The sequence below is a fragment of the Macaca thibetana genome, chromosome 8 (genome assembly GCF_024542745.1).
Source record: "Macaca thibetana thibetana isolate TM-01 chromosome 8, ASM2454274v1, whole genome shotgun sequence".
Lineage (NCBI taxonomy): Eukaryota > Metazoa > Chordata > Mammalia > Primates > Cercopithecidae > Macaca > Macaca thibetana.
The window spans coordinates 19,648,293-19,658,862 of NC_065585.1; the positions used below are offsets into that span (position 1 = coordinate 19,648,293).

The 10,570-nt window shown below is 52.3% G+C and overlaps 1 protein-coding gene across 2 annotated transcripts; it reads right to left on the bottom strand.

The window, feature by feature from the left end:
- Positions 1-795: 795 nt before the first annotated feature.
- Positions 796-9,021, bottom strand: TRIB1 (tribbles pseudokinase 1). Of its 2 annotated transcripts, none has more exons than XM_050801704.1 (3): positions 7,923-9,021; positions 5,591-5,883; positions 796-3,199 (listed from the first exon to the last, which is right to left on the bottom strand). In XM_050801704.1, the coding sequence occupies exons 1-3, from the start codon at positions 8,280-8,282 to the stop codon at positions 2,734-2,736; spliced, it is 1,119 nt and encodes a 372-aa protein (XP_050657661.1). In that variant the 5' UTR covers positions 8,283-9,021; the 3' UTR covers positions 796-2,733. The 2 variants fall into 2 exon arrangements, with proteins under 2 accessions (XP_050657661.1, XP_050657662.1); XM_050801705.1 differs by lacking the exon at positions 7,923-9,021 and adding an exon at positions 6,028-6,044.
- Positions 9,022-10,570: the final 1,549 nt, after the last annotated feature.

Sequence of the window (10,570 nt, forward strand, 5' to 3'; positions counted from 1 at the left end):
CAGCCTGGCCAATATGGTGAAACCCCGTCTCTACTAAAAATACAAAAATTAGCTGGGTGTGCTGGTGTGCGCCTGTAGTCCCAGCTACTCAGGAGGCTGAGGCAGGAGAATCACTTGAACCTGGGAGACAGAGATTGCAGTGAGCCGAGATTGCGCCACTGCACTCCAACCTGGACGATAGAGCGAGACTCCATCTCAAAAAAGAAAAAAAAGAAAAAAAAAAGAAAATGGCTTGCTTAGCCATTTTAATTAAGTCTAATGAAGGGGGATTGGTTCACAATCGGAAGTCCCATGACGCCTTCAGAGATCTGTGTGAACCTCTGCAATAACAACATTTTGTTTTATACATGTGACACTGTTCTCAGGAGCGGCCATAGCTTTAACAAATTCTCAAGGGTCCGTGGCCCAAAAAAAAGACAAGCTGATTTGTACAACTCAAGGTTAATTTATGAATGCTCATCTGCAAACGTTTCTTGATTCTGATTCTGCTATGAAAGAGTATGAAAAATAAAGAATGTTTCCTGAGTCTAAATTCAACCCAAAGTACGCAACAACTTGGTGTCACCCCGTGGGCTTCATCCATCAGAATAAATCTGCCCACCGAAACGAAAAAAGCAAATGGGTTCAAGTCTGCCCAAGGTCATCCATGATCCTCATCATCTCTACTTTTCCACCTTCCCCTTGCTATCCACCCCCAACTAGACTATAAGCCCCGAGGCCAGAGACCTTTGCAACCTCTGCATGAAACTGCAAAAGGCAAAGCAGATTGAACTCGAAAGAAATTCACCACACCTATTTACGAAACCAGGTTTATTAAAATTTCTCTACGAGTCAGAAACAGCCATCTCACTGTTGACATATATACACGTATGTACAGGAAGAACCTAGTGTTTCTAGCGTTCCCGGCAGAAGCCCCTGCCAGCCCAGAGTCCTTAGTCGGATAATGTATCACAGATACAACAGTCGAGCAACCACGAGAGCGTTAGTGCGACAGAGGCCTCTGTCCTCCCTCTTCTCAAAGTCCCATGATTCTGTCAAGGTAATATTGCCAATAATCATTCACATTTCACGTGGTTTTAGACACGCAGGTTATTCAGACAGACACAGACAACGAAACAAGCCTCAAAGCCAGAACACAACACAACAAAACAAAACCGAACGTAGGTATAAAAGGTAAAATATATGTACAAAGTACACAGTACGTGAGGTATACACGGCATTCTCACAATGCATGTTAGTAGTTTGCCTAGGCGTAGCCCTTAAAGATGACTGCCTGTTTTTGTGCCATTTATCAAAATACAGTATATTTTGTTTACCCGTTTAACCACCTGATTTCAGCACTGTCCAAGACAGTTACTGATATTTCATCTGAACTTGTTTTTTAATGAAAGTTGCAATTTCTCCATTAAGCTCTATCTTTTGTAGGGGAGTAAGTTTCCATCCCTGGACATACCTAACAGAGGCTGGATTCCCACCTACAAAAGAAGCTGAAGAGAGGATTTCTGCCTTGGGAGGTGGTGGAAAGAGGAAAGAGATTGGACCGGATGATTTTTAAAGTTCCTTCCAACTTTGAAGATTTGGGGTTTGCTGTTTCACTCCAGAAGCCGATTATACAGACGTATTCATAAACCACACATTTGAAATATTAACAACCCATCATGCAAAACCGCAGATGCACACACAATGCCAGAGGCGGACCATATCTGGGAGGGGTTGAAGTATAATTCTAGAAGTTAGTCTGAGAATCACAAGACTATCCAAAATTCACTCTCTTCAAAGCACAAAGATGTTTAATGTCTGCTCTTGGGAGAGGTGGGTGGGAGCCTCCTTATCCTTCTTCTTCTAGACAGAATGCTCCACCCTGAGATGGTCTTGGGGGAAAAGTAAAGGGTAGGTACTAACGTATTTGGAAGGAACTTAAAAAGCTAATAGTTTCCAAGCACTCAAATTATTTTTTTAAAATCTGGAGTCTCTCTGTCTGAGTTCAGAGCTCTGAAATCGTTGGGAGATGGGATCTTTTGTGATACTGTTCCACGTTCGGCTGGTAAGTGCTTTTATAGCTAAAGAGGGAAAGTGTCAAGGTCAGGGAGAAGGCATTAGTGCAGATGAGGTCTTGGCAGGAAACAGAGGAGAGTCTGGGTTCATGGTTCCGTCAGGCTCCTGAGCAACTTAAAAGTCTGCTCCAAAAACGGAGCAGAGTCATTGGTAAATGTGAGTGTGAAGAAAAGGTGAGTGTTAAGCCAAAAAAGGAACTTTCCCATCAGAGAAGCTGTGGTAACGTGTCTAGCTACCAAAGGTGAGTTCAAAGATGGCAGATTTATTGGCCCAATTTGTCACCCTGTTAAAAATACGGTTATTGCCCAAAATATGTCATTGTGCGATTTGCTTTTTCTCCCATTCGAATGCTCAAGTTTATTACACACTTGACCACCGGGTGTAAGATGTCCATACTCTTTGCCCTCCACAAAAGATGCGGCACTCCCAAATCCAGCAGAGATAGTTGGTGAGGGTTCCTTAAGGGAAACAACTTTGCAGGGCAGCCAATCACAGCCTATGCTGCTCAAATCAATAAAGTCACTCATCCCAACAGAGAAGAGGAGGCGCCATGCCGAGTTCAGCAGCTTTCATCCTGATGCAGTCATTGTCTGGTTGGTACCACGCCAAAGGGCCTGTCCATCTTTAGAAATGGAAATGCCAGGTGTAAGAATTATGAGGTTTCTGAGGTTTTGGGGATTAGCAGAAGAAGGAACTAATGTCACTGTCCTCCTGGTACTCTGGAACGATCTGGTCTGAAGTTCCTATTTCTGAGTCGATGTACCCAGGTTCCAAGACAGACTCAAACCAGGGGTGCAGCAGGATCTCGGGGGCAGTGAGTCTCTCGGAGGGCTCCCGTCTCAAGAGGCTGCGAATGAGGCACCTGGCTTTGGGGGAAATATGTTCAGGAATGCAGAACTGTCCACGTCGAATTTTGGAGAAAAGGGCACTGGGGTCTGAGTCATGGAAGGGGTATCGTCCAACCAGAAGCGTGTAAAGCATCACCCCTAGGCTCCAAACGTCCGCAGCCTTTCCGGAGTACGTCCCGGTGGTGTTGAGGATCTCAGGGCTCACATAGGCTGGGCAGCCATGTTTGTCTGACAACGCATCATCTTCTCCCTTGATTATGTGTGTGTCTTCTAGACTTTCTAGTCTGAGCTGGGTTCTGCAAGAGAGAGGAACCAAGCCATTATTTCCACACCAGCTGCTATGAAAAACAAAGCCTTCCCAATAACAGCGCCCACAGGCACTAACAGCAAAGGCTCCAGGAATGCTATTTACCCCTTCGTCCAGTAAGCAGTGCCCTGCAACTACCGAGGACTCGTAATTTCACAAACCTACACAAACTGCAATAAATGTTTGCAAAGTATCGACAGAGCGCCTGGGGTGGAGGGTATGATGCAAAGCCCCAAATAGTATTCATAATGCTAGAGCTTACGAGAGATATCCTAATAGGAGTTACGCAATGTACTAAGTTCCCATTGCAGAACTGGGAGCCTGTCTCAGGGAAATGCTGCATTCTCTACAAAAGCTATCAGGGAGGAGCAGCATATCCTATGTCTTCAGGGAGGGCCTGCGCATCCTACAAGCCTGTCTTCTCTCTTATGACTGCCAGGGCTACCTGGACCCACACTGCATTACACAACACGGAGCCCAAAGTCACTGCTATTACACACAGGTCATCAGCGCTGGTGTCCGCACTGATACATGCACAGGGAGCAAACTTTGTCCACCTGGGCCCAGGCTGCGACAATTAGGGTGGGAAAGTTGCAAGGAATGTTAATTACATGTATTGGGGTGTTTAATTGCAAAGAACACTTTGCATGGACAGAGAGGTTATACGAGCAAACAAAAGTGGCTGATGGATTTCAGGGATGCAGGGCCTCTGAAATTCTTACATAGGGACACACACTCCCCAGTGGGATGGCACATCAACATGTGAGCATATTCACTCTACAGGGGGGGTCTCTGTTCAGGTAGCAACTAAAGTCTAAAAAACCTTCAGTCAAAGGCTCTCTTATGAAGCTGCAGGTGCCTCCTTATTCAAAACCAGCCACCCAAGTCTGGATCCCCCAAAGCCTAAAGCCATGTGGTAGGGAAGCTCCAATATCCGGTGACACCCTGTCTCTGCCTGCTTCTCTGAAATAGCCCTGTTTCAGTAAGTCACTTATGAAGTTAAACGCAAACATTTGGTACTGGCTGATGGGTCAATTCCTTTTCCTCTCAAAGGTCTGGTATTTTTTTTTTCCTGCCTTCCTGTTCCCTGGAGTGTAGTATACATGTGCTAACTTCAGTATGTCCTCAGCGTGACCTCCCTGTCGTTATGTAAAATACCCATTGGTTCTGTAAACGGAAAATATGACTCAACCCACACTGTCTGCCCCTGATTGGCTGCTACAGCACTAAAACCCTGCACCTGTGCTGGTTACACGAATAGCGTCAGCCTGACATTGCTTAACCCCCGGGTTGCCAAACCCCATGCCCATGACATTCGCCTGTGCAATGCAGGTTTCAAAAGCTAGTAAGGAGGTGTGTAAGGCATGTTTCAGAAAATGCATCACCATATCAAAGGAGCATGTTCCAGGAATTAGAAACTTCTTCATTGCAAACAGTTTGCTTTTCTTTGCTAATCAGTGTGTTCCAATAATTATTGCAAGGTCAGATACAAAGTCATGCTTTATGACAGCTCAACCCTGTACAATTTCATATGTTCTGGAGTCAAAGGTAAAAATGCACAGGTGAGATAAGCCCACTTCTTACAACAAACTCACTCACGCTCACCTCTGCAATGTTACAGCCTTACTGCTCGTAATCTTTCCACAAGGGATGTGGCTGGCTCTTAAACTCAAGTGTGGTCTATCTCATGCGGCTTCCTGAATTCTCTAGCTAAAACCTCAGCTTTGAATCTTAATGCCTCATTACTCTCTTATCAAGCTCATCTTGTTCTTTATGAGGTAAGCTATGATCTATATTTAGCAATCCATCCTAGCCAACTTCCATTCTATTCAACGTGGCTATTTTCTGAAGACGGATCCAAACGAGATGTCTAAAAAGTCACCAGAGAATGTGACGTTACAGAGAAACCAGCCTGGGATGGGACAGGAATGCTGTGTGAAATAAGAGGGTGGAATTCTGCATATATGACAGTCTCACTAGCTCTGTGAAACCTTCCAGGTACCAAACGACACTTGGCATAAGCAAAGGTTTGAACACTTCCTTCAGAAGGCAATATTGTAAAGGGCAGTTTAATATTTGTACCCCAGATGACTGACCTTTCTGACAACAATGGACCTGATCCTGGGATAGGAGAGGAAGGGCACCCTGTCAACACGTGCCATCCCATAGAAGCGTCACAGTGTCCCCAGACCCCGTCCAAGAGAATGTAAAATAAACCAACCTTAGCTGTGACTCCTCAGGAACAGAAGCTCTAAATACTAAATCTGGGACATATGAGCCCTTGACTTTGTTTTGCACCAACACACAGCACCTAACTACACGACCTGCACCTTCACTTTGGTTCCAAAAGGCCACAGGAGAAGCCATGGCGGCCGCTCACCTCTCCTCCGTGGAGAAGACGAACTTCCTAAGCTTCAGGTCCCCCAGCACGACGGCTGACTGGTGGCAGTGTGCGACGGCAGAGACAATCTGCTTGAAGAGCCGGGCGGCTTCCTCTTCCCGCAGCCTCTTCCGGCTTCGCACATAGGAGTGCATGTCCCCAAAGTCCTTCTCAAAGAAGACGTAGGCCTTGGTTTCCCCAAGGATCACTTCCACAATGCCGGTAATGTTGCTGTGCGATGGCAGCTGGATGTAAGGCCTGATTTTGTCCTGGTAGTGTTTAATGGGAAACACCTGCAGAGAGAAGGGGGCCCATTTAGGGGGCTAGAAAAGCAAAGGCAGCCTCCCAAACCCCTGAGGGAGCTGAGCAGAAGTTCTCAACCTTTGGGCTTAGAATGTAAGTTCCATTCACCTACTCCGTTTCCTCTGCCACCTTACCTCGGCCCCAGCTGCCCCCGACACCTTTAAAACCAGTAACACCTGGAGCTCTAGACTTGCAAATACCCAAAGGGTTACCCGCTTTCACACAGATCATTTGAAAGAACTGTCTCCTTTACATGTTCCCATCTTCCATCAGCTCCTGAGAGCTAAGCAAACCCCCCAACATCTGTGGCCCTTTCCTGTTTGCAGGCCACACTAGTGAGTGGTTGATAGAAGGAAGCCCCTGGCCTGTCCAGGAGCTGAAAAGCAGTCCCTGGACATGCATGTGTCTCCTGCAGACCCAAAGTGCTCAGCACAGAAAGGGCACAGAATGTGGTGACTCTGCAGCCTCCAAGGGGAAGCAGGGGCCAGAGAACATGCAGAGCTGTCATTAATCAGAAGGAACAGATGACTTGGAGGGGGAGGCTGGGACAATGCAGCTTTAAGCAACCTGCCTACAGTCCGACTCAAGTGTAAGTAAGCCGCCTTGAGTTACAATTCTCACAGGAGGGGTAGGGGATCCTGCGAATCGGTTTTTCATTTGTTTGTTTACCCCCCACACCCGACCCCACCCCTAAAAATGAGTAGCATCTCCTCTCTTCTAGGAAGCTGGCTGATCTCTTTAGAGGCCTTTTGTTGAGTCCAGTTACTCATATCCTAGACTCAACTGGAAACGGTGACACACGGGCTGTCACCATCTGGATTCAGCTATTATCTGCTCAGAGGAACTGGAAGGGGTTGCACAATGGCCAGACTCACCCCACCTCTAAGAGGCCTGGCTGCTCTGGCACCAGCTAGAAAAATCCCCTGCTGCCCCCTCCTCCCACCCACCCCATCCCACCACACACATGTTTGTCCCAGAACAGCTCTGAGCCCCAGCCACGGAGAAGAAAAGGGTTTTATCTCCCCCTATTAAACTGGGCTTGATCATGCGTTTGAAATTTCATTCGGGTTGGGCAGTAGGTGGCAGCAGTGAGCCCCGGGACGGGGTCGGGGTGTTGGGAGTGTCAGGTGAGTTGCGGAAAACCCAGAAGCGACTTAACTGGGGGCTGATCCTATCTTTCGGGTGAAAAGGAGCAGCCCGAGGGTGCTCTGGGGTGCCTCAAGCAGGGGTGTCATGCTCGCATAAAGTAGACTGTGGGAATGTTCTGCGTCTACCCGCGCAGGAGGAGGACCCGGCGGATCCTGTTTCTAGGAGCTGTGTCTCCTCCTCCTGGATGGGATCCCTACGTTCAAAGGAAAATCGCTGGCTGGAAAATAAAGTGAATCGAAGCGAGGGTTCCTGCCCGGTGTGGGCTTTTCAACATTTCTACTCCGAGCAGATTCCTCCCGCTCTGAGTAGAAGACTCTGGGACTGCTCCCTTGGGAGGACGTGTTCTAGTCCCAGCGCGAATTCAATTCGGAATCCCCAAGGCAGGAGCCGGACACAGTCTTCCAGCGCTCTTACCACCTACAACTGAGCCCGGGTGCCGTGCAAACCCGGCAAGAGAGATGCCAGCTGCTTCAATCTCCTAGGAGGCACCCACTGCAGGGCGTCCTTCCAGGACATGGGGTGGGGGGGGCGGGGGGTGGAGAGCGAGGAGAATGAGAGAAGGGGAATGGCATGGCCCTGGAATCCATTTCAATTCCACAACTTATATGGAACGCCACGCGCTACACTGGGCGCTAAGGAAAGGAACAGAAAGAGAAGGCCACTGAACACTACACTTCCTCTAGGCGCCCCCATTATACCACTCCATGGGAAACCCCTCAATCCACAAAAAGGTGAACCTGGTCAGATGGCGTCTTATCTGACCCCATCTACTGATCTGCCCTGTGCCCAGCCCAAGTGTTGGCCGCACCCCAAGCACCTTTGCCTACTACCCCGTCCTGCGCCCCCGACCCCAGCCGGGTCCTGGCCCGGGAGCGCCTACCTTGCAGCGCAGCTCGCGGCCAGTGTGGATGCACAGCGCCCGGGACACATGCTCGCGCTCGGCTAGGGGCAGCAGCAGGTAGTCGGCGATGCGGCTGGGCCCCGGCGCGCTCCCGGAGCCGCCGCCGGTCCCCGGAACGGCAGGTGGGGGCTGGGGGCTGCAGGGCGAGCCGGGGGGGCTGAGGTAGTCCGGGGGGCTGGAGCACTCGGAGAGGCGCGGGCACTTGGCCGCCACGGCCGCCGCGTCGTCGGCGTCCAGCAGGCGTTTGGCCGGGACGCCTCGGGCGGCTGGGAACAGCAGGGCCGGGCCGCGGGGTTGCGAGGCGCCGCTCATGGCAGAGCGCACGGGACCGACCCGCATCCCGTCCTGGGCCGGGGCGGCCCCGGCTTTTTAAGTCCCGGGATCCGCGCGGGAAGACGCTGCGGGCTTGGCGCCGGCTCCGCGACTTCTTCCAGCCGGCGGGATGGAGTTTGCAGACTGCTCTTGGCTCGGCCCCCACTAGGGGCAAAGCAGGAGCCGCTCCCCGGCGCTCGCGTTGCACGCGGGGACCACGCTGGCTGTGCGTCCGGGGGGCGGAGGCCGGCTTGGGTCCCCGGATCCCCGCAGGCAAGGGCTCCCGGAGCCTCGCTGGGGGCGGCCGCCACTATTGTTGCCTAGGCTGCCGACAGTCCGGGAGGCAGAGGCGGCGGCGGCAGCGGCCAGCGATCCCGGCTTCCCGAGCCGCGAGGACAGGATTCAGTAGGCTCCGCGGAGCCACGAAGCAAATGCACTTCCCAAAGCGATGAGTCTCGAGCTAAAGCCGGGGGAACTTTTTCGCGGCGCTCGGGATCCTGCGCGCTCCTGGGCTCCGGGCGTGTAGGAGAGCGAGCGAGACGCGCTCAGAGAGAGTGACTGTGAGTGAATGTGAGCGCCGCACCGATCCCGGCCAGTGCACTCCTCCTTCTCCTTTTCCTCCACCTCCTCCGCCTCCCGGTGACTCACGCTGTATACACACACACTCACAGGCCGGGCTGTGTAAACAGTTGGGAAGCCGGGTTGTGCAATGAGGTGGCTGCGACGACTCCGGCCTCGCCGCCCGGCGAGCAGTCTCAGGAGCGGAGGGAGGAGACTTGGGGGAGGGGAGGGAGAACAGGAGGTGGGGGGAATGGGGGTGGCCCGAGGGCTGGGGATGCTCGGGGCAGCGCGCGGTCGGGCACAGGTGGTGCGTCCCGGGCCGGCCTGGGCGCGCGCACACGCCCCCCGGGCTGGGCTGGGCAGGAGGTGGCGCGCGCCCTCCGGCAGGCCCCCAGCTCGGGCGAGAAGCCGAAGGAGGGGGCGGAGGAAAAGTTCCCGTGACGTAAGGGTCCGGGGAAGTGGGCGGGAGGGGCGGGGCCGCGAGGAGCGAAGCGACCGCTGATTGGTGCGCGCGCCTCATTCACAGCAAGCACAATGGGCTGCGGGCGTGAGGCGGGAGCGCGCACCACGGTTCTGTGCACCCGCCGCCCGCTGCAGCCCCGCGGCGACGCCTTTCGCCCCGGGGATACCCCCACCGCCCAGCGCCTGGGGAGCTCCAGTTGGAGCCGTGGGCGCCGCCGAGGCCCGGCTGCAGCCGGAGGAAGGAGGGGGATGGGGAGGTGATGAATTCCAGAATCAGTCATTCACCCCCACGCGGTAGTTCCGGGGAAGACCTGTGCGTGGTAGTGGATGTGGCTTTTTTTTTCTCTCTCTTTTCCTGCCCCCTCCCAGCTCTAATCCCCAGCGTCTGTTCGCTTCCACAAATAGAACCTTCTGTTGGATGAAAGAAAAGCAAACACTGGGCCTTCTGCGCTGCCTCCACCTCCACGCCCCCCTAACCCCCCCGCGCCTGCCGCCCGCCCGGATTGCACGGAAATAGCTTCTCCAGGCTCCCGGGCCGCCCCTTCGCGGTGACTCGCAGAAAGAGCTTCCTGAGCCAGGGCCGGTGGGAAACAAAGGATGTGGGGAGCGGGCGGAAGGGGCCCACGTGGCTGCCGCCAGATTCCTGCTCCCTCCCCAGCCTCCACACGCGCCGCAGGGTCTAGGGCCTGAGTGCCAACCCGGGTAGGTGGGTAGGCTGGTGGAAGTCATTCTGGCCACTGCCAGAGATACCTCCTGCACCCGGGCAGCCCGCGTGATTTGGGTGAGCGTGAAAGTTGTGCGTGAAACAACTTGGAATCTGTCATTTTTCTTTCTTGAATGAACCAGTTCAGGTTGGAGTCCCTGGGCACCCAACAATATAACTATTATCAGAGAGCCCGTCCTTGCACTTCTACTAAATACTTAATTTTCTAAAACCAGGTCGAGCCCCAAGAATAAATCATTTTCCTTATTAATTCTCCATTCACTCAACAAATACTAATTAAGCATCTACCAAGAGCTAAACACTGGGAATTAGAAGATGAAAATTAAAATAATAATAATAGCTAACATGAATCGAGGCCTACAATGTGTCAGACACTGTTCTTAGCACTTTACATGTATTACTTCAGTTTTCCAACCACACTGTGGGGTTATTTTTTGCCCCGTTTCACAGGGAAGAAACTGAAGCCTTAGAAGGATGAAGCTGCCAGGCACAATAGCTCACGCCTGTAATCGCAGCATTTTGGGAGGCTGAGGTGGGCGGATCACCTGAGGTCAGGAGTTCAAGACCA

Excerpts from the sequence above, each read along its gene's own strand:
- TRIB1 (XM_050801704.1), bottom strand. The coding sequence starts at position 8,282 with ATGCGGGTCGGTCCCGTGCGCTCTGCCATGAGCGGCGCCTCGCAACCC. Across the intron at positions 5,884-7,922 it reads GCCGCGAGCTGCGCTGCAAG|GTGTTTCCCATTAAACACTA; the intron begins GTAGGCGCTCCC and ends TTCTCTCTGCAG. Across the intron at positions 3,200-5,590 it reads GTCTTCTCCACGGAGGAGAG|AACCCAGCTCAGACTAGAAA; the intron begins GTGAGCGGCCGC and ends TCTCTCTTGCAG.